Consider the following 23,446-nt stretch of genomic DNA (forward strand, 5'->3'; position numbering starts at 1 on the left):
CAGCCGCGCAGGGCAGCTTCCCAGGCCTCTCGAGTGGGGTGGAGGTGGGGTGGGTAGGCAGGATTGGAAGGGCATGCCCACACCATGTGGTAGGTGTCCGAAAACTCCTCCTCACAGTGTGGGCACGCGCCCGAGAAAGAAGAATTGAAGTGCTTAAGTACTGCCGGACACAGTACAGTATTGGTATAGAGGCGGAGAAGCCAGCGCTCCTCCACCCTGGTGAGGCCTTTACAGGGAGGGGGATAGAGACCATGAAAATTTTGATAAAGAGAGGTGATCTCTTTAAAGGTGATGGTCGGATTGAAATTGAATTCCGGATCAGGCTGCGGATGAGGCGACGCCCGGTGAGTAAGCGCGCGGGCGGCAGCGTCGGCTGCCTCTTTCCCCTCAAGACCCGCATGAGCCGGAGCCCACACGATGGTACGATGGGTCGGAAACCCTGTGTAATCGCATGCGTGGAGAATTTTGAAAGCACGGTCTGGAATGTACCCTTGCTCAATATTGCGGCAGGCGCCCCTGGAGTCCGTAATAATGACTCGGGACTCTGGATCTGCGGCGGCCAGTGCAATGGCGATCTCTTCCGCAAATGTAATGTTTGGGGCACGGAAAGTAAGGCCCTGAACTGTAGTGTTTTGGTGGATGACGGCCGCCGTGTACCAACCCCCATGGTGCGGGCCGGCCGCATCCACATAGAAGACACCTGGCTTGTGGCCATATTGTTGAGAAATAGCCTCCGCCCGCGCGAGACGGCGACCATCATGGGTGTCTGCAGTCATGTTCTTCGGAAGGGGTCGCACCTGGAGTGCAAAGCGCCAGGCTTCAGGGATGCGGACCCGTTCTTCTGTATGTGTTGCGTAGGAAATGTGTAAGCGGGTTAGAAGGCGGCTCCCCGCAGGCGTTTTGCTTAGGCGCAAGTATTGATTGTTAAGATGAGCTTCTCGTAACTCCCCAAAGGTGTTGGTCATCCCCAGACCGAGGAGACGCTTGTTGGACGTCGTTATGGGGAGGTCGAGCGCTCTCTTATAAATCTTGCGGAGAACTACCTCTAAGGCATTCTCATCGCATTTGCGTAGGTGGAGGTAGGGAGCCGAATATAAAATCCGGCTGGTCACGAATGCATTGGCCAGCCGCAGGGCATCTTTGCATCGTAGTCCCCCCCTTTTATTGGACACCCGGCGGAGCATCCGACCCACCTGGTCCCCCACCTTACGTAACTTGTTTAGGGTAGTGTCTATCTAGCGCCTATGATGATTGGGGCCGTCTTAGGCATGTCCGGCGATAGAGAGGTATACGAAAGGAACCAGTCTAGGAGGGCTTGGCTTGAATGCGGGCCGTATAACGCAGTGCTTGCAGCTGAGCTTTTTATTTTTTTCCCCGCGCTCTGAGGCTGACGTCTCTTGGTCACTCGCGTTGGCAGGCACGAACTCCGGGCGCGGCGCCAAAGCGCGCCAAAATTGGCACAGAAGATGCGCCCTGGCCCTGCTGTGATAACAAACAACCCCAGCTGCTTGGGAGATTAGCTGGCTGCCTTCCGCGAGCGTCATTCATGTGCGATGCACACAAAGCCCATGCTTTCTGCTCCCGTGCAGAACAAAGAAGAAACAGCGGGTGTGGCTGGCGAGGAGAATGCGGAAGCCGCGGCTCAGACAGATTGACTAAAACTGACACGTCGGAAGAGAAACGCTGCGGAGAGTGAGACTGCTGCTGCACTTTGAACGCATGAAACCCGTTTGTCTAGCTTTCGTTTATGCTGGGGCCCCGTATGGAAGTATGCATAGACGCACACACTCACAGAAAGCTCGTTTCCCGCCTTCTGTCAGACGAACTCAGCGCGTCATAGTTTCCTCCGTTCGTCGTTCTGCTTCAGCATGAAGTGGCAAGCCGTGCCGCGGACGCTTTACTGAATGTAGAAAACACGCGACATGCGCAAAACATATGAAACAACAATATGCCAAGCGCGAAAAACTAACCGCGTATCGCAAACGTCGCTGAGCAAAGAGAGGGAGGGGGCGGCCAGCTCTCTTTAGAAAACGTCACAGCTTGAATTTACAGATGCGCGCACTTGTGTGCATGCGTGCGTGTTTGTGAGCGTCTATATGTGTGTGCACGTGTAGCGCGTGGGATGGAAAGACCGTTTAGTGAAAGGAGACTCAGAGCACCGCAGGAGGTCGCTAAAAAAATGGAACATCGAAATTTTAATAATCCTTCGCTTACCATGATTATGATGTCTCGGCCATTGCCTTGCGCTCAACTTACCTCCAACAGCCTGCGTAAACAATTTAAGAGATAAGCATCGCCTCGCCGACTGCGTCTACTACAAAGCATAGCCCCCCTCCCACACCTCTTATTGATCTTGTTTGTCCAATCGAACATACCCTGCGGCCGCCGTGGCCACTTCATTGACCCAGCCAATCTCCCAATTTCATCCTTGTTCCTGGTTTGAGCCGTTTGTTTGTTTGTTGATTAGTTAGTGAAGCCTACCTGTGACCGTGTTTCCTTTCTCTGATCCTGCCTAGTGTAATACGTACAAGCGCAAGAATCAAATGAGAGGTGATGGGGACAGTTTCTTAAACTCGGCACCCTCTCTGTGATACCCCAAGATGTCATCGGTCATCTGTTTTTCACATTACGTGCCCTCTCCACGTCAACTTTCTGCTCTAGAGCACAGCAAATTCTGTCACACTGCAATGTGACATCCTCGTACTGCGAATTTGTCGCGCGAAACGTTGGTTGTAAGTGCGCTGACGGTAGCACGGTTTCTGCAGGGCAAACACGTGCAGAAAACGGCACAAGCGAGTTACAGACACCGATGCGAATGCAATCCTAGAGTCATAAATTGGCCCCACTCGGTTTTCAAATGTCTCGCGCTTTCTTCACGCATCAAATAACAATGGTAAGAAGAACGCGTGGAAAACAGTCGCCCATTGTAGGAGGTCGATTTGGAGCAGTGGAAGTACGGCGTACACGAGCACACGAGGCTGGCTGCTTTCAAAGAAGCTGCAAAATATTTTTCAAACTTTAGCTGTTCATTTTCTGAAAACATAAATACCTTGCAACGTGCAAGCGCACCGCTCGTTAATTTATTCTGCATCACCTGTCGGCGAACGCAAAGCTGTTAAGACTTTTTTAGACGCATCGCCGGAGTGGTGTGTAACATTCGTCATGGTACAAGCCAGCTGCGAAAAAAGAAACACAATGACGGACTCTTAGCGGATGTGAAACCGTGCACGCCGACTGAAGGGCTGCCATAGTTGTTCGTGCGGGCAGTGACAACAACTGATGGGCGTAGAAAAAAAATAGGACTATTTCGTGAACCTGTGGTGAACAAATTTTTATATTAAACAGGCTCAGGTGATTTTTTTTCGCGCGAGGAGCTGAATTTTTTTTTTCTTTTTCTTTCATTGGGGGTTAAGGGCAAGGAATTGGGAGCGCAGCGTCCACCGCCTGGACCGCAGTTTCCAAACACAGCGTGCCGAAGAGCTCTACGTGAACCCTGCTGCGCGAGTCACCTCTCATTAGGCGCAGGTCATTAAGCCCGTCGTTTATCAAGCACGGAAGAGGCCCTGGCCCTGTCTCGAGAAGAAACTATATCCTGACCGGCTTGGGGACCATCTGGCTTTACACACCCGGGCCCCTAAGGCGTCCTCGTCTGAGTTATGTCCTGTAAATATAATTTTCTCCTTCGCTGTCACATTTCGCCTCGCAGATTATGATGAGGAGCAGAGAAAATTTAATTTTTTTTTGTCAAGGCAACTTGTGGTGGGGTGGCTAGAGCTGGCATGGTCAAGAAACATTTGACGCCGAGCGTATAGAGAACTTGCACTGAAGTTTGCGGTGCCGATTGCAGCGCCATATCACACTGCCTAGCGAGAAGACCAAGCAGTTTTTGGTAGTACTCTTAGTACTTTTCCGCGCCACCTTCAGGCGCTTATTGGCGTGAGCCCCCACGCTCTGTCCAAGGCGCACGTGCCATGCGTCAGCTATCTGGGCTACGCCGAGAGAAGCTAGGCAATGAATACTGTCAGCCAAACGCGGGTATCTAAGCGCGCAGAATGTGTTCTCGCGTTTGCAGCGATCTAAGCGGCTGACAAAAGCAATTTTGAGCCACCGAATGGAACAATTGCATTGCCAACTTGGCAGCGCAGGTTCCCCATACTAATGCGCTGAGTATGACCCACACGACGAAAGTGGTCGGAGTCGAAGCTCCCTTGACGAACCAACACGGGGCGGTTGTAGGGCTCACGGCTCGTACACAGAAAGGTGTAGAGACAGCGTCGTCTTTGGTTTTCCGATGTGTTCGGTGCTGCCCACAACAGCGCGCCACATAGACGTCAGCTGCAACGGGCACTCTGGCTTGACACACTCGCGCTGGAAGTCGTATACTGAGCGCGATAACATAGCCTCCACACGAGCACCACTGCGGAAAGGAAACACAAACATGTCGAGGCAGGAGGAAAAAAACTGGCCACATTTATCTCGACGCACCTCGGAAAGACGTCGTGCAGCCTGCTGACACACAACGGCCGAACAAAAGCAAAGAGCCAACGCGGCCATCCTGTCGGCCCCGTTAGAGGAGAGAATAGAAGGAAGCGTGACCAATCTAGAGCCTTATACAACGTCGGCGCGACAGCTATCGGGCATGCGGCCGAAGGCGGGTTGCACTTCCTCGTTGCCGCGTGTTGAATACGCAGCTTTGCTTTGTGCATTTTCTCTTCCTCCCGCTCATTCACATGCGTGCAAAGGCGTGGGTCAAGCGATCACGTGTTTCTTCTCGGCAGCCAACGCGTCAAGCCCGCCACCGGATGTTTTCCTCAGCCTCACGTGCGAGGCTTACGGTCGTAAGGTTTGCTCTCAGAGGATGTATGATTCAGGCCTAATAACAGAAATGAAGAGCACTCGCCAAAAAATGGAAAAACAATGACGTTTCGGGGCCCGTACGGTTCCCTTGTTCACAATGGCAGCGGATGGACGAAGGCGGTGACTTATGTACGGTGCAGGGGGCGCAATGAGCATGCGTAAATCTCAGGAAGATTACCCCGCGTTCGGTTCAGAACATGTGGCGTCGTCTGGATGTGAAGTGATTCTCGAAGTAAGCGGGACGATAAATACTTCTCCGTATTCCTGCCGGGCAATCACGATGACGTTTTGACGGGGGCTGACCGCATTAAAATGCTTCTTTCAACGCGTTATAAACTTATTACCCTGACCAGTGTTTCCTTGTGAGTGGGCACGTATGTATTCAAGTGTGCACGTGTGCGGATGTCCAATATGCGAGCGGGCATGCACATCCCTCCTCTGTCCCATTAATCAGCATGTCCCTGCCTCGGACTTATACGACGCGGCTAAGCAATCCGGAAAACCACCACTGATCCAACGTCAGGCTGAGAACCAATGTGCATGTGTTTCACCTAAGACTTTTCACAATTTTTAAATACTGGCGTTTTCAGTTAGAAGAGCGCCTTTTTCTGCATAGCGATGTCGACGGTGTACTACATCAGAATACAGCCAAGACGTGCTACCTGGCAGGATGATTAACTAATAATGAATAGGTAACTTCTTACATATTACTGTTAGGCTCCTTAATAATTAAAAGGCGTGCAGCCCAACGTCAGTAATATCCTATCAGTTTTTAGCATTTCGAAAGCGTGGTTACCCTCGGCGCTGTGGGCCAACAAATTCTGGCTATATCGCGCCAGAATGCATGCCGCATAAAGACGCTCGCAGGCAAAGCAACTTCTACAGTACACGTAATTCGTCAAAGTAGCCAAAATTTTTTGGGCTACAGCGCCGTTTCCAAAGTTCTAAAATCTGATACGGATATTTTATATACTTACGGTGGGCTACACGCCTTTCAGTAATTAAGGAGCCTAACGTATAATAGTTAAAATTTAACTATTAAGTATTAGTTAACCAGCGCGCTAATATCAAGTCTTAGCTATATTCAGATCTACTACACCCCTGAAAATGATATGCCGTAAAAAACGTTCTTCTAAGTCAAAAACCCTATTTAAAAAAAATGTGCAAAGTCTTGGGTGAAACACCTTGTGTATGTGCCAGTATAGCAGCCATCGAAGAGGACCCCCCGCCCCCTTCGCGCAGAGCACGCAGTCGCATTGCCTGAGGGCAAAAGGCGTTTCAATACCGCTCCTTTCGCTAGCAAAAGTTACTCTTCCTGCGCGTACTTAGTTGGCACACGGCCACTAGCATGAAACACTCTAGCGCAGGTTCCTTAAATCCCAAGCGCAAAATGTGTCATGAGGACAGAGAAGGCGCAAAGATGGTCGCATTCTCGGCAAACTCCTAAACCCCGCCGTGAGGGAACGCATGAAGGAGGTCGAGAGACAGAGTCGCCGCAGTGGGAACTGCACGAAGGTCGCATACCGCCCGAGAAGCAGAACGGAGCAGCACAATAAGCTCTAAATGTATCGTCCTTCTTTCTTTCTGCGCTGAATGGAGGAAGGCTGCCGCCGAGTTGCGTAACGGGTTAGGGACGACAGCGGCGACGAGGAAGCCTCGCAAAACAAGGCCGGCCGGCGAACCCACTCTGCATCCTTGTCGGTCAGCGACAATAAGGCCAGCCCGACACTTGCGAGGGATTCCTGGGCACACGAAAGCCCTCGTTTTCTGCGCAGCATTTCGGGCAAGAGAAACCAAGTCACTTCTAGGCAAACCACGCATATATATATATATAAAAAAGGAAAGAACATAACGCAACTTCAGTCCTTAACACGGGGAACGAAAGTTGGGCATCATGTCCCTTGTCCACACCCAGAAATTTTGGACAAGCGCATTTTTCATCGGGAAATCGTTTATTACCTCCGTTTTCCGCACACCGAAAGACTGCACCATAGCAATGAATACATTAGCAGAAGCGCCGTCGGGACGATTGTAGTTTCCTGCTTTTTATCGTCAGAAACGCAATCCCTCGGTTTTCTAAGGCAATCATAGCTATTCGATGCAAGCGCGGGAGAAACTTCAAAATCAAGGTTTTATTATGCATCGGAACATCAATATGTTCATATCAGTCTCTAATAATATTCAAAGTTGCCTCATTGCTTTGCAAGGAAGCTGATCTGGGGACTTTAAAGCAGCCATGCCTCCAGATAATGCTGCGCTTTACAAGCTACATAGATCCGAAAGTGCGTCACAAGCGCTGCAAGCCCGCCACAATAGTATCTGCGAAGAGGTGGCTGATCTGTGGCAGTTTTTCCGGCGAAAAGTGAATGCTTCTGAAATGAAGTATCATTTCCCACTGTCCTACTAACGCCTCCAGCGCCGCTGCATGTTTATTGTGCCATAGTATTTAAGTAGCGTTTTGCGAAACATTCAATTAAAAGTAACAGTGACTTCAATGTGTGACTTTTAGCTCGTTTACTGCTTCATTTCCAAGCGTCTTTACTAAATAAAACCTAGCGGGATGGATCAACCTAGCGCCATCTGTTGTATCGCATTCGCACTTCTCACCAACTAAACTTGCTGTGTGGCGGGGGTGCGTACGGTTGACAGCAGAAAAAAAAAAATCGATGGCCATTTGCACAGAGGCCATTCATATTGTCCGTACACGCGTCGGGTCTTTTTGTAAAGCGGCCCGTTAAATATAGTTCAATAGCTTTTAATCGACTGTTCCCCGTGCCATCACACAACAGGGATTTCTGTAAAAGGAAAGGCAAACATACGCTAATGTGCTCAATATTTGAAGTGAAGGCCATATATTTTTGCCACACTAATGGAAGCAAGTCGCGCATTTTACAATTAGAGAACACGTGCTTTCCAGCGGCGTGTGGCAACATACAAAAATCCAAAGCGCAATAATAGGCAATTTCCTCGCGACGGGATTGTAAATGTGCAATCAGTAGCTTAAAAGTAAATATGAAAATTAGCAGCCACACAAACATTTCGTGAAGTGCCCAGCTGCTCAGGTAAAACTCTCCTACGTAACTAGGAAACTACTGAAATGCCGAATATGGCCCGAGGTCGTGCGCGGCATGCAACATCCCCCCCACCGTTAGCTAGCGCCATTTAATTAGAGAAACTGTATGGGCAGCTGCGTACGCTGCCGACCGTAAACCCTTTCTCTCCGCCCTATAGCTCATTTTGGTGTTTCTGGGGCGCCGCCGACTTCACATGTGCGTGTGACAATCTATACCAGCTGTGGCATGCGCTAAACTGAGCGCGAAAACGCGATTTCGATGCCACCGGGGCGGTCGCATCTCGAGAGGAGCACAACGCAAAACCACTCGCGTACTGTGGTCTCACGGCGGATCAAACAAAGCCTGAACAGGTAGCAACTAACCTGGATTCTCCCGCTGCAGTGACCCTCACTGGCGCTCCCTCGGTTTAAACATGCGCGTTAACTTCTACAAACTATTATTCTTCAAACGACCTCCGACCACCTTCGTCACTCAGAACAAGAAGGCACAGTGAGCGTAACTCTCGTGACAGACTGCCATTCGAAACAATCAAGGGAAGCGAGACGGTCATATAGGTCCGTTTTTGCGCAGTGCGGACGCCGTACGACGCATAAATTGCACGATGTTTGACCGAAAATAACATTTTGGGTTATTTTTCTAGTGAAGTTGAAAATGACCTCTGGGTATTAAACGCCAAGAGGAAACCTAGTTATAAAAGAGGCAAAGGTACGCTTGCTCTACACACTTATTTATACATTTAACTGAACGCTCGAACTTTGTTTTGTTTCATTTTTTTCGGAACTTAGTTTTTACAGGTTCTGTGACGCTAGAAATAAGGGCACACCACTTAATCATGGATGGAAGCCAAAGCGAGGCAATATGCGACGACTCAGTTTATAAGAGTCTGCGTCGTTTATATCTGTGGGCTCTGCCTTGCCAAGCGCTTAGCCACTTGCTTTTTTTTTTTTATTCGTGCAAACGCTACGCGGAGGCAAGAGGAATCCGCTTTTCCTAACATGATTACCGTAATCATGTTACACGAACTACACTGTACATTACGAAACATCGCCCCTGTAATGCTGATATTCGACACCGCCCATGGCTATCTATCTGACTAGTGAAGTTTTTAGGTGCCATCTTATCGAACCTATGCGTAACTGCGGTGCATGAAGTTCACTTTGACCCACTGATAACAAATCCGCAGATTCCGACGTGCTTTGAGGTGCTTTTGATTCAGCCCGACGCAATGTGTGATCAAGCTTTGCCTCTGAAAAGGAAGGTAATTTAGAATAAAGCGAAAAAGAACAAGTTGATAACGTCGAAAAACGATCAATACGGACAAGACTACCCTTGCATGTCATTTAATTGCGGAATGCGTACTGTAGTCGAAAGTTTCGGAAACAACACGATATTCGGACTAAGTCGCCGGCCTCTAATTTTACATTGTTTCTGAGAGTGCCTATGTGTGTGCTGCTTCTTGGACGCAGCTACATTTATGTCAACTCACTGAACTGTGTTGCAGGCTTTCAGGGAACGAAAATATCAAGTGCATAGTAGCTGAAACTGGCACACGCGAAGCAGAAGCTTCCTCGCACTGAATGCTTTAGGTGTCGCATTTCCGCGTAAGTAGCGCATCCTATACCGAGGAGAATGCAGGAAAGGTTCACCAACCTCCGTGCTCGTCTGCCACGGAGCGAGACAGCATCCGTTCCCGGTCATCATCTTCGCCGGCGTCGCGCGTCAGAGCCGGTACTTGCGGTCGAAGAAGGGCGACTCCCAGCGGAACGTGGTCTGCGGGCCGACCTTGTAGTTCTCGACGACAGCCCGGTACTTCCAGCGGCGCGGTATGCACAGCGGCGGCAGCACCAGGAGCACGAAGAGCACGGACACCGTGCCGGGCAGGAGCAGCAGCCAGCCCAGGATGCGCAGCGCCCACGCCGAGCAGTTGGAGTTGGACAGGGTGTACGTGTTGGGCACGTAGGCGCGCGTGTACGGCAGCGCGGCCAGGGGGGTCATGAAGAAGGCGACCACGGCCAGCACGGCGAACACGTCCCGCGCCACGGTCTTGAGCAGCTGGAGCGCGTGGCGGGCCAGCGCCGCCGACGCCGATGCGGCGGCAGCCATGCCGCTCTTCGCGTGGTGGTCACCGAGACGCCGGCGCAGCTCAGATCGGTGACAGAAGACTGCTTCGCAGGCCGGAGTCAATGACAGGGAGTCGCCGGGGAAGGGGACCGGCGATGAGTGAGCTGCTGCACTCTCCCGCTGAACACCGCGTCGGCGAGGGGCACCAGCCGACAGCGGGCACTGAAGCAGCAGCAGCCGGTTTCAGCGGCCGCCAATGAAGCGCGGGGAGTTGTAGCTGTCGCCGGTCGGCGCACGCGGGTGGGCAGCGCCGCCGGCGAGGAAGAGTAGGAGGCGCTGTTCCCCGGGTGTGACTCACTCGCCGGGGGGAGACGGCAGCCGAGCTGCTCTCGTGGGCTGCGCCGCCTGCCGCCGAAGCGTAGTGCTCCGCCGGCGGCGTGGCGCGGCCAGGGAGGTGAGCAGTCGCGTGGAGCGTCGCTCGTGTAGCAACGGCGTGGCAACGTTAAAGAAAAGTCCGTGCACTGGTCATTGTAGAAGAATTTCTGAGCCTCGGGGAGAACTTGGGCGGGAAAGGTGACGTTCAGTCGCGTATTGCACCACACTGCTGGAGAAAACACCCGGAAAAATTCATCTGGGTACTCGCTACGGGAGAAACATTCGTCAATGCACGCAGCACCTCGCACTGTTATTTCAACAAGGCCCCGACACGTATGAGAAGTACGTAGTTTGGGGTGGGCTGGAAATAATTTCTACAACCTGAGGCCCTGTAACGCGCTTAAGTTTCCCTGGAATGGGGGGCGCTTTTCCATACGCCTCCAACTGCAGTCAAACACCTGTGAGGAATAAGCAGCCGACATTTTTGCAGTGCTTCTTTGCGTGAATGCGTGAATGCGTCGTTGTACTATACAGTTCAACACAGAGGGGTGAGGAAATCTGGTGTTTCTTTCGATATGCTTATCTCTTCGCTTGTTTCATGTCTATTGTACGCTGCAGTATGCAGAACTGCTCTCCTTTGTCCTTTCTTAGAACCCTTCCTATCCATCTTTCATTTTCTTTGTCTGCCGCGCTACCCATTTTTGTTCTGCCCACTGCAGATCAGCTGCCCCGGAAGCAGCTGAAGAAGCCCTTTTTCTTGCTCTTTCTGTTTACTTATACTGAGGCGGTTTTCAAATCTGCTAACCAACTAGGATTGTGAAGTAAACTCGTTGATCGCGTCTGTGAAGTTACTTTTCGATTTTGGCTAAAACTGGCAAGACCACCAATCGAAAACGCGGTTTTGAAATCTGCCGCGCGAGCGCAGGAGAAGAAAACAGCGGAGGGAGAAACCTCGTCCATTTTACGTCCATGTCGGCGGCCCACGTGACGTCACCCTGAGGAACCGCAGATATTCGAGCCACCCGAGCGAGCTTCCAGCAAGTGTTGTTTCTTGTGTTGTATGCGTTGTGGACATACAAAACGTGTCAGCTGAGTTTTCAATGCACCCGGTTCAACACGGGCCACTGCTCTGCGCACGGGTGCACTAACAACTACGGCCGCGACTGCTTCCACTGTTTCCGCAAGATAAAAAGCTCGCAGCGCACAGAGTCGTTGCTGTGAGCAGGGGTAAGTATACTCTGCGCGAAGCAGTTCCTCTCAAAGCGGCTACATGCGCAGCTTGTTCCTGTTGCGACCTCTAGGGCTTTCTCTCAAAAACGTATGGCGGAATCGCCACGCTTTTCCTTCGATTTTCTTGCATATGGGAAGCGTGTCACCAGCGACAAGAAGCGCCTCTGCTTCCGGTTCGAATTTCATTACTTTGCGACAGTTCAGGTCTCTGTGTGTGCGGAGCTGTGCGTGAAGTGTTGACAGCGTTTAGTCCGCGAAGAGTGACCCCGCGATGGGACGGACAGACAGCTTCAGCGCCTGGCTCCACTTGCGTGTCTCCTTTTATCATGCGAGGAGAACACTACAGGCCTCTGTGCTAATCGTCGCGTAACCCATCAGCTTGAGAAACTCGGTTTCTTGGTCAATTCATGGCTGCGGGCGAGTTACAGCTTGGCTTTTGAACACGCATATAGTCGACCGCCAGGTCAGTGAGCTTGCAGAGTCAATCTAGGAAGAGCAAAGAGTTCCGACGGAGCAATTAATATTTCCCCGGCGTCTGCCGAATGCGCCATGATTGAAGCAGTAGCCTTGAGCGCGGACGTCTATCCTCTTGCATGCATCGCAATGCTCGGCCACTGAGCTTCGCTCACTTTGACGTCACATTTGTGCCGCTTCATCCTTTCCGTGAAACTCTGTTCCCTTTATGTAAAACGGCGGGCACTCAGAGCAGGGCATTTCGTACACAACGCCTGGGGCCCTTTCTTTGGCAGGAAGGTCTTTCGGGCGGGCCGTGATGGTGGTAAGCTTAAATATTGTTCGCACCCCTTACTTTCCGAGAATTGGAGCCGAGGTTTCCCTGACCCCTTTTACGCATGAAATGCACCCGGCTCTTAACCCGGGAACTCTGGTTAGGGCGCTCGACTACTGATCCGGAGTTCCCGGGTTCGAACCCGACCGCGGCGGCTGCGTTTTTATGGAGGAAAAACGCTAAGGCGCCCGTGTGCTGTGCGATGTCAGTGCACGTTAAAGATCCCCAGGTGGTCGAAATTATTCCGGAGCCCTCCACTACGGCACCTCTTTCTTCGTTTCTTCTATCACTCCCTCCTATATCCCTTCCCTAACGGCGCGGTTCAGGTGTCCAACGATATATGAGACAGATACTGCGCCATTTCCTTCCCCAAAAAAACCAATTATTATTATTATTATTTCCCGGTGGCGCAATGTTTGGTCGCGTCTTTTCTGTTTTCCGATGATGAGCGGAATGAACGAACTGAGGTATCGTTTTCTTTGGAGGTAGCGAAAAATAGTCGCCATAATTGCTTTTACAACACCGCGCGAAGCTGCGATCTGCACTCGACGCTGCACTGAATTATATCCCCAGCTTCTCCGGCCCTCAATGTGGCCCCGACCCAAGGCGTGCCTCGCGGCGCCCGCTGCATATTTCTGCTAGAAAATACAATTCGCGCTTGTTTTAGTTACGCATTATTTATTTATGCCATACTGCAGGCCGTGGAACCCAAGCAGAATTGGGATACAAGGGCAAATTATTAAACAGTTGAACCGCAAATGAAAATGCAAGCAAAACAAAACATGAGCAGTAGGAAATGACTGGTATTACAACATACAAAGCTAAATATGGCTGCTTTTAAGGTAAAGAGATTGCACACAATGAGGTGGCAGGCTATTCCAAACAGTGACTGTCTGCCGAGAAGAGAGTGCTGAATTGAACTGGTCTTAGGAAAGTACGGGCTAAGAAACGGGGTTAGAATGTGTTAGATACGGCGAAGAATTTATTCCAAGTGCGTGGTTAAATAACAAATATAAAAATTTCACTCGAGGAAATATCGGTTCGATATTCGAGTACGCAGCACGAAAAACTGTACGACGCCGCTGATAGCCCGAACTTCACCAAAAAAAATAGTTATTCAGTGTTCCTTTAAGAGCTCTACCAGTGTTGTTACAGGAACCTGTGCGTCCGGGGTGGAACTTGCTGAGTCGTGGTTAGCATCAGCACAGCTAATGCACCGGACGCTTTTTGACGAGGTTATCTATTCCAAATCCGGCACCTAGACGATAGCAGTGCAATGCGTTGCTTTAAAATGAGATGTCACTTCTGGCAAACTTAGAGCTGTGAACGTTACTCTCTAATTACAACTGCTGCTGCTATCGGGGGCATCTACGAGGACTGCTCCTCGACGGCTGCCACAACGCACGCGCTCACTGCTGCCTGCGGCGCCCACCTGAGTTGGCGTGCCGTTCATGCTGCAGGTATGACGCCCGTTGCTACAGACTAGAGACGGAAGCCGCCGCTGTCTTCCCTTCCCCGAAGTGTCGATCATTTCCGCACAGTGATAAGTTGGCTGTCGTCTTTTCGCTTCCTTCTTCCTGGTCGGCGTGTGTCCCCGCGTTGGGGAGCTCTCAGAGACACCTGTTGAATGAAGCGCTTATATCAGAATGTATAACAAAAAGGAAAGAGTCCAAGGTTGGCACGAGGTGGTAGAGAATGTGTGCTTCCCATTGCCTTTTAAAGTTTGGTTGCGTAGTAGCAATCCTAAAATCTATCTATCGCCTAGCCTCCAGCGTCATTTGTATGAAGTGGTTTATAAAGCCGCTCCTGGCACATTCCTTTAGCTTCTACCTCTTCTCCCATTCGCCAGAGCCACGAAAGTATGCCCTTGTTACCAGGACGTTGTTCGGGTGCTTCATCACCAGATTACAAAATGCAGGTAGTGTAGCACACTGGTTTGCTCAAAACAGGCGTTTCACTCGCGGAATCTAAAGCGCAATGAGGCATTACTGCCTTCGCAATGAATTTAGAAAGGACCAGCAGCTGCCAAGTTTTGGAAACTACAAAAACAAGGCTGGTTGACTAGCAAAGCAACTCATGGTAGCTCAACACTAGTAAACAGCGCCAGTGACAAAGCTAATTAAGCTTAGAATCCTTTCTGCCAGTATGTATTGCTTAGTTTATTAAAGGAAGACTCCATTCAGGAGGTCTTTTCTATATTTTGAAAGAAGAGAAGCTACGCAAACGCATCTTTCGTCAAGTCATCTTAGTTAAACAGTCAATAGGTGTTGTTGGAACCATTTTATAATATCGGCCAGTACTCAAATGAGCACGCTGTTTGGAGGGCATGTTCGTTAGGAACCCTGGCATTTTTAAAGTCCAAAATAAAAAAAATAAGCGATTTCGAGAAGAACAGCGTTATTTGCACATAACCTTCAACAGCTTGAAGTACTTTGTTTTTGATGGCGCAGTCATTTAGTGGTTAAGTACTGCACCTTCCAGTGACACTGCTGCACTGCAGTGCGTGGGCAAGGCTGCTGTGCGGAACCGCCATTCAGAGCGCCAAAGAGCAGTGCAGTGATAGGCTGCCGAGATGAAGAGCAGTTGATTTCATATAGCCAACTCGAGAAGGCTTTTCATTCACACAAACTGACGTGATATATTTTAGCCCCAATGTAAAAGTGAAATCGTGGGCTCGGGACTCTATTTCTTTTCGGACACCCAACCTAATTTATGTAAAGGTGCAGTTCCTTGGCGAGTGTGAAATCTAATACACAGGTGGCAACAACCATGGACGGAGCCAACAGAAAGGTTGATGTGATCCCCTGAAATCCATAGTATGCTCCCATGCTTTCTGGCGATCCGGACGATGCGGTTTGCCTTGCACATCCATGCGGCCATTTGTATCATAAGCACTGCCTAACACGCTGGTAAGTAAAAGAAGCGACAGTTTAAGTCACATCAGGATAATTGAAATGCACAAATCAGTAAAGCCTTAGTGCATGAAGATAAAATACTTAGGCGGTGAATTATCGCTTCCGGTGGCCTCTCTTTGAAAGTCATGACGAATAATGTGCCTACTTTCTCAGTTTTGCATTCATTACAATATCTGATTTTGTGTCCCTTTCGAATCGCCCCCTTTGCATTTCTTTTGTTCTCGATATCACGTACGTCTGTTAAAAAAAATGCGGAAAATCCCAGATAACTTGAGCCACGCTTTAAAACTGCCTCTGCTACTCAGGATCAAAACGAGGCAAGTTCCGTCTCCCGCCAGAACACAACACAGGCACGAATTTTTTTTTCAATTCAATTCAATTCTTTATTTTCCTTGTACACATGGAGAGGGTCGAGGGAAAAAAGCCAGTAAGATGTGGCTTGACGAGCACCTCGGCCCCTACACACAGGGCAGCATATGCAATCAAGATAGGGGATGAACCAGCAATAATAGCAAACAAAAGAACAGAAAGAAAATATCGTAAACAAAGCGCATCTGAGGTTACTTCAAGAACGCCGTTTCATAAAAAGAATTCGAAAGAATCAATGAAATACGCATGTTACAATCTAAAATGTAGCACATACACTCTGTATATCTTTTCGGCATACTCGGGGCACGTCAAAAATATGCAGCATGGAACTTATTTAAAAGAAGGGGTAACGTGTTTGCTAGGCTATGGGTACCATACATTGGTGCGGCATGTTGGAACGTGCCACAATTCGCTATGCCTGTGTGGGTAAGTTTGTACTTTTAGCGAAAGGTGCGCCATGTCGCTTATGTGATTTAAGTTTTGTTTTATTTCCTATTTGTACCTTTCAGCCAGCCTAACATGGTGCATTTGAAATATTTTACAGCACTTAGTTGGTTTAATAGATCGCATGTTTCTACTTCATAACCAACGTTAAGTACTGCACGCAGAGCCTTCTTCTGTAGAAGGCTATTTTATTTTTATTTGCAACTGTGGTTGTTCCCCAAATGAGGTGAACATAGTTCACGCGGGACATAAATAGGGAGTTATACAGGAGGAGCTTAACTTTGTATGGAAGCGTGTGACGATACCCGTGACACGAGAAAGTTGTCTAATGACAGCGTCAACATGATTGTCCCAACTGAGCTGACAATTGAAATTTACCCCTAACATCTGAATATTTTCTGCAACCTCAATCTTTTCCAAACCAAGCATAAGTTCGCGTGGTGTCATTAATGCATTTATGTTTTCGTCTGAAGATAACAGCTTTTGTCTTAGTTGCATTAATTTTTAACTGATTTGCAAGTGACCATTCGTGCAGTGTCCTCAATGTTCTGTTTGCCTGGTTTATGCCTTCTTCACCTGTGACTGACGAGAAAATAAGTGAGACATCATCTGCATACATTACACATTTCACAATAGGGCATTCATTAACAATATCATTAATGTTCATAGATGCCTATTTTATTATCGTTAATGTTCTATTATCATTAATGTTAATAGATGCCTTACCCGTGACAACGGTGATGAAGCTCCGTGACATAAGCACTCCTCCCGTTTCCAAGCCCAGCTTTCAGGGAGATGGCCGTTCAGTTCGGCAAACTGCCACCACGGGCCGCTTCACCCTGAACTCCTTCTTTCTCTTTTCTTTTCCCCTTTCCTGCCTCGCATAGCCGCACGCAGGCAGACGGGAGGGCGCACAGCTGCGGGGTTGGGTTGGGCGGTTAACCATTGTTCGGATTCCACACTGTAGGAGGAGGAAGGAGCAAGTAGGGCTTTGTGGGAGAAAACAAACTATCAATGCGGCGTGAAGCCTTCGCTGCGCCTGAGGGACGCATGTTCAGTAGCAGGATACTGAGAAAGGCGCCCAGTTAGAAGAGAAAGAGGGGACGGAACAGGCGAGATGGCTGAAGGTCTTGTTGAGGCCGTTCGATAGGGACGCTGTGTGGAGTGAAAACGCGTGGTTCTTTTTGACGAGTTGTAAGGTAGAGAAGAGATACATCCCAGCAGAAGCAGGACGCAGTGATACAGTGTGTCATGTCTCACCGGCGCCGTATCTTTTCGCTGCATTACAACTAGCCCAATGTGCCACCTTAGTGAACTCCTGGATTTGGGCTCGTGATTAGAAGCCAAATTAACATGTATAAAAATAAAAAAAATCACGGACGCCGAATGCAGGGATGTCAGATGCTTGTAGAATTTTTTGGGTGAACGCAATGGAAGCGTCCAAAAGGCCAATCTCAACAATCATTTGGGGAGTTAGATGCAAGATGCCGTCTTGGTTGTGTAATTGCTGTCGCCTATCTTTGTGGCGGATCAGTGAAACAGCTCTTTTATCGGCGTAATGCCATGTACAGTTTTCAGAAACACGTCGAACTTCTCATCAGCACGACTATAGTTCAGCGCTTTGAGTTGATTCTACCTTGTGTCCAAAGGCTCGACGTTGTGTACAAAGCGCCTGACTAAGCATAACATTTGTGAGCTCTTTCAGGTATCAATGTTCGTTCTTGAAAACAGCGCCAGGGACGGGAAGAAACTATAGAGGAACAACCTTCGCCGCGCTGTTTTTCAGGAAGTACTGTATAGCTTCCATCGATCAACGCAACTTTCTACAGAATTATCAGCGCTTGCGTCTGGTATTCCCAAGGCACAGACACAGGGGCGAAATTGCCCAAAAGAACATTTCGTGATTTGATTTGATCTTTATTCAACATCAGGTGATGTTGGGTGCTGTTACGTCTCGCCTACAACGCGCGGTATAGCCGGCGCGGATGCAACGGACGCCGCGGCTTCGTTCATCGCGGCCGCAACGCCTCCCGCCAAGCGTGTCCAGGCAGGTTTCAGTGCCACGTGTCGTCGTGCGTGCGTGTGTGTGTGTGTGCATGTTTTGCCCACGCTTGTCAAAGCGCGGCAGCCGGGGAGAGGAGCTCCCCAACTGGGAGGCGAGGAGGTCTGACCGGCGCCGGCCTGGCGGACGCGCCCGTCACGTCTGGACATGTCGAAGCGACGCCGTATCGGATGACTCTTCCCAAGCCGTTCCCTCTTGCCCTCGACTCCGATGGTATAAAACGCCGCTGCCCCGGACGCCGAGAGAGACTCCGATTCCTTCCTTCGAGTAACGTGGTCGCCCTGACCGGCTGCTCTTTTGCGATGCCAGAATAAACAAGTTGTTCTGTTGCCAGTCGACTCATCCTTTGCCGGGACCTTCGGATGTTTCCAGCTTTGCCCCAGGCCGCCAGGCCAACGCTACCCTTGGGGCTTGCAACCCAAATGCAACAACTGGTTGCCAGCGGTGAGATCCCGACAACGGAGGCCAGCAGCGAAGATATGCGGTCAACTGTATGCTGAGCAGCACAACGACCATCCGGGAGCAGTGCAAGGAGCCCTGTGTGATGACTGGTTGCCTGCAGCGGAACGACTGCGCTGAATTCGTGGCTGCGAGGTTTGGTGAGTGCGGGACTTTCTTTTTCTGAGTTTTGCCAGGCTTTTGTTAGTGTCAGAAACAGAGCTGGTAATTGTGTTGTCGTTGCTGCCGGGTTAGTTTGCGGCAAGACAATAGTAGGCAGTAGAGAAAGCAGCATTCGGAGCAGCCATGGATTTGAAGTCGTTGCGCAAACCGAAATTGCTGGAGCTTGCAAGAGAGTTGGGTCTGGATGTCTCAGACAAACTCAGAAAACCAGAACTGCTAAGGGCTATTCTTGAGTTGGAGGCTGAGGATGACGAGCTGTCGGAATGCCTTGAGACGATTGAGGAGAGGGAACAAAAAGAAAAAGAGAAAAACGAGCGCGAACGTAAAGAACAAAAAGAGAAAGAGGAGCGCGAACGTAAAGAGCAAAAAGATAAAGAGAAAGAAGAGCGCGACCGTCAACACGCTTTGGAAATGAAGCGTCTCGAGGTAGAGATGGAACGCGCTCGTAATGGAAGTCAGGCACACGGTGCAGGAGAACGGGTATCGTTCAAAATGACTGACCTGATGCGGCCGTTTAAGCTTGGAGAGGACATTGGTTTGTTCCTGGTTAACTTTGAGCGAACGTGCGAGAAGCAGGGGTTCTCTCGGGAAACGTGGCCACAGCGCTTGCTCACTTTGTTACCCGGCGAGGCGGCCGACGTAGTCGCTCGCTTGAAGAGAGAGGAGGCAGAGGATTTCGACCAAGTGAAATCGAGTCTGCTAAAAAAGTACAGGCTGTCAGCGGAGGCGTTCCGTCGGAAGTTTCGGGAAAATGAAAAAGGCAGAAATGAGTCATATACAGAGTTTGCCTACAGGCTTATGTCAAACATGCAGGAGTGGCTCAAAGAAGAGAAAGCGTTTGGTGACCACGAGAAAATTCTGCAGTGTTTCGGGCTAGAACAGTTTTATAGTCGGTTACCTGAGAACGTGCGGTACTGGGTCTTGGATAGGCCAGACGTTAGTACAGTGGCTAAAGCCGCCGAGCTAGCCGAGGAGTTTGTGACGCGTCGGGCTCGCGGAGCTAAGGACGGTCAAAAGGGTGAATTTGGCTCCAAGTCTGAGAGGCCGAAGTTCACACCCATGAGAGCAAGGGGGGACACGCGTAGTGCGGATGCGAGTGAAAGCAGTCCGACCGAACGTAAGGAGACGGCGGCAGCCGAAGCCGAACGCAGAAAGCGGTTCGAGGCGAGGCAAGCGCGCGTGTGTTATACGTGCCAGAAGCCGGGTCACTTTTCGGCGCAGTGTCCAGAAACAAAAAGAGAAGTCGTGTGTTTGTCATTATGTAGCACTGACGAGAACATGAAGCTTCTCGAGCCTTACATGCGAGACTTCCTCGTGAACGGGAAAGAGTGCCGAGTGCTTCGTGATTCCGCAGCTACAATGGATGTAGTTCACCCCTCTTACGTAGAACCCGATATGTTCACGGGCGAGTGCGCATGGATCAAGCAAGCCGTGGAAGCTCACAGCGTGTGTCTGCCCGTAGCAAAAGTGGTTATTGAAGGACCTTTCGGAGCAATTGAGACGGAGGCCGCAGTGTCATCTATGCTGCCCCCCCCCAGTACCCGTACCTATTTTCGAACCGGTCCGATCACCTCCTGCGCGAGAAGGGGCTTTTGTTTGGTGAGGCTAGCGTTCAGGCCTTAACCAGACCGAGAGTTCGGGAGCTCGCTGCAAAGGCGGTAGTTGCGGGGCCGACGTTGTCGAGCAATGAGAAAGGGTCGGAGGCGCAGCAAGCTGATATTCAGAGCACGTCCGAACTGAATAAAATTGAGCCTGTAGCGTTGAAGGCACCAGGTACTGGAGAGGAAATGCCCGACAAGGGAAAGTTAGAAGAGCTTCCGGTCGAGCTTCCGGGACTAAGCTCAGTGACGAACAGGGAAGACACTGATCAGGTCATTAGTGACTTACTCAGTAAATCACCGCTGTCGCCTGAGCAGAAAACCGAACTACACCAACTCTTACAAGAGTTTCAAGGTCAGTTCTCTGAGAGGCCTGGTAGGACTTCTGTCCTTACTCATGATATAGAACTTACCTCCCCAGAGCCAGTACGATCCAAGGCGTACCGGGTGTCACCCCGCCAGCGCGATATTATGGAGGCTGAGGTAAAGAAAATGCTACAGCTCGGTGTTATTGAGGCGGGTGAGAGTGATTATACCTCCCCTTTGATTTTAGTTGAGGTACCGGGCAAGGAACCTCGTCCTTGCGTCGACTACCGCAGGCTTAATTCCATTACTAAGGATCAAATTTATCCCATCCCTAACATCGAGGAGCGCCTTGAGAAAGTTAGTAGCGCTCAGTTTATTTCCACCCTAGATCTTGTCAGGGGTTATTGGCAGGTTCCACTTACAGAAGAGGCTAGTAGGTATGCGGCGTTCATTTCACCAATGGGAACATTCCGTCCTAAAGTTTTGAGTTTTGGTTTGAAGAACGCGCCATACTGCTTTTCAAGCCTCATGGACAAAGTGTTGCGGGGACAGGAAGAATTTGCTTTACCGTATTTAGACGACGTAGCGACATTCTCCGCATCCTGGTCTGAGCATATGGCACACTTGCGGGCAGTGCTAACCCGCCTGCGCGAAGCGGGCTTGACAGTCAAGGCTCCCAAGTGCCAATTAGCACAGGCCGAGGTTGTCTACCTCGGTCACGTGATTGGACAGGGTCGTCGCCGCCCCTCTGAGATAAAGGTGGCCGCTGTGCGAGACTTCCCGCAACCGCGCACGAAGACCGATATTCGGTCGTTCTTAGGTGTCGCCGGCTACTATCAGAGGTACATCCCCAGGTACTCCGATATCGCGGCTCCCCTGACGGATGCTCTAAGAAAAACAGAGCCCCAAACAGTCGTCTGGAGCGAGACAAAGGAAAGAGCTTTTAGCGCCTTAAAGAGCGCCCTAACAAGCCAGCCTGTGCTACGATCGCCAGACTACACAAAAGGGTTCGTTGTTCAGTGCGATGCTAGTGAGCGAGGCATGGGCGTTGTACTGTGCCAAAGGGACAATGGAGAAGTGGAACACCCCGTCCTGTATGCTAGTCGTAAGCTGACCTGTCGTGAGCAGGCGTACAGCGCCACCGAGAAAGAGTGTGCGTGTCTCGTGTGGGCCGTTCAGAAATTGTCATGCTACCTAGCCGGCTCGAGGTTTATCATTGAGACGGATCATTGCCCTCTCCAATGGCTGCAGACCATATCTCCCAAAAATGGCCGCCTCCTGCGCTGGAGCCTCGCTTTGCAACAATATTCCTTTGAGGTGCGTTACAAAAAGGGGAGTCTCAACGGTAACGCCGATGGCTTAAGTCGAAGCCCCTAACGTAGGAATCCGCCTCAAAGTTGTTGGTTACTGATGTTTTCTTCCTGAGGCAGGATTTTTAACATATTGCTTTTGTTTAGTGTTTCAAAGTGATTATGTGCTTTCTAGTGCAATTTTCCAATTTGTGGACGCGTTCTGAGTGCTGCTTGACTACTGTAAGGAACTAGGCAGTAGTATAAAAGGGGAAAGAGCCTGGCAGAGCTTAGTGAGGGTTGTCTCGTGCTTGCTGACTGAGCGGTTGCGTTTCGGCGTAGTTCTAACGCTTGCTGGGAACGAGCACAAAAATGGCAACTCTCCCGAAGTGACTTTGCAGTGTCCTATGTGATCCTGAACCCGAGAACGAGGCCTTCTCTGTGCGCTGCGCTCAAGCAACGTCGAGGGACGATCGGTTTGGATTACGAGCATCATCGAGCGACATCCCTCTGGACAGCGGATGCAGTCCCCTGACCATCGGGATCTCCTTCTCCCGGCGGGGCGGTCTGTTACGTATCGCCTACAACGCGCGGTATAGCCGGCGCGGATGCAACGGACGCCGCGGCTTCGTTCATCGCGGCCGCAACGCCTCCCGCCAAGCGTGTCCAGGCAGGTTTCAGTGCCACGTGTCGTCGTGCGTGCGTGTGTGTGTGTGTGCATGTTTTGCCCACGCTTGTCAAAGCGCGGCAGCCGGGGAGAGGAGCTCCCCAACTGGGAGGCGAGGAGGTCTGACCGGCGCCGGCCTGGCGGACGCGCCCGTCACGTCTGGACATGTCGAAGCGACGCCGTATCGGATGACTCTTCCCAAGCCGTTCCCTCTTGCCCTCGACTCCGATGGTATAAAACGCCGCTGCCCCGGACGCCGAGAGAGACTCCGATTCCTTCCTTCGAGTAACGTGGTCGCCCTGACCGGCTGCTCTTTTGCGATGCCAGAATAAACAAGTTGTTCTGTTGCCAGTCGACTCATCCTTTGCCGGGACCTTCGGATGTTTCCAGCTTTGCCCCAGGCCGCCAGGCCAACGCTACCCTTGGGGCTTGCAACCCAGATGCAACAGTGCAGAGGCAGAAAGCCAGAAAGGCTTGACTAGGCCAGTGCACCCATTCTTTTACAGCAGGGGTGGAAAATATTATGTTACACAATATGAATACATACATCGATAAAAATACAGAGTGAAGGCAATGGAAGATTACACAGCATATATAAGCCATTCGTAGACACCATGTTTGCATTATCAGAAAAAAGCAAAACATAAAACAGTTACTGTCGTATTAGCAAAAAGAGATACAGAACAAGCACGGCTAGTTAATAAAATAAGTACAAGTGGAAAACACATCCGTTATCTAAGTAAAGATATCGCGCAACTTTTACATGGACAATCTCGTAACATCTATGTCAT

The 23,446-nt window shown here is 50.3% G+C and overlaps 1 protein-coding gene across 2 annotated transcripts in view; it reads right to left on the reverse strand.

The window, feature by feature from the left end:
• Nucleotides 1–10,591, reverse strand: part of LOC144121843 (uncharacterized) — a 71,570-nt gene extending 60,979 nt beyond the window's left edge. Inside the window, exon 1 of one of the 2 annotated variants that reach the window (XM_077655258.1) lies at nucleotides 9,582–10,591. In XM_077655258.1, coding sequence (XP_077511384.1) covers nucleotides 9,651–10,034 — 384 coding nt within the window. In that variant the 5' untranslated portion in view covers nucleotides 10,035–10,591 and the 3' untranslated portion in view covers nucleotides 9,582–9,650. The remainder of the gene's footprint in view (nucleotides 1–9,581) is intronic. The other variant, XM_077655259.1, reaches the window with a different exon arrangement.
• Nucleotides 10,592–23,446: the final 12,855 nt, after the last annotated feature.

The sequence above is a fragment of the Amblyomma americanum genome, chromosome 2 (assembly GCF_052857255.1).
Source record: "Amblyomma americanum isolate KBUSLIRL-KWMA chromosome 2, ASM5285725v1, whole genome shotgun sequence".
Classification (NCBI taxonomy): Eukaryota; Metazoa; Arthropoda; class Arachnida; order Ixodida; family Ixodidae; genus Amblyomma; species Amblyomma americanum.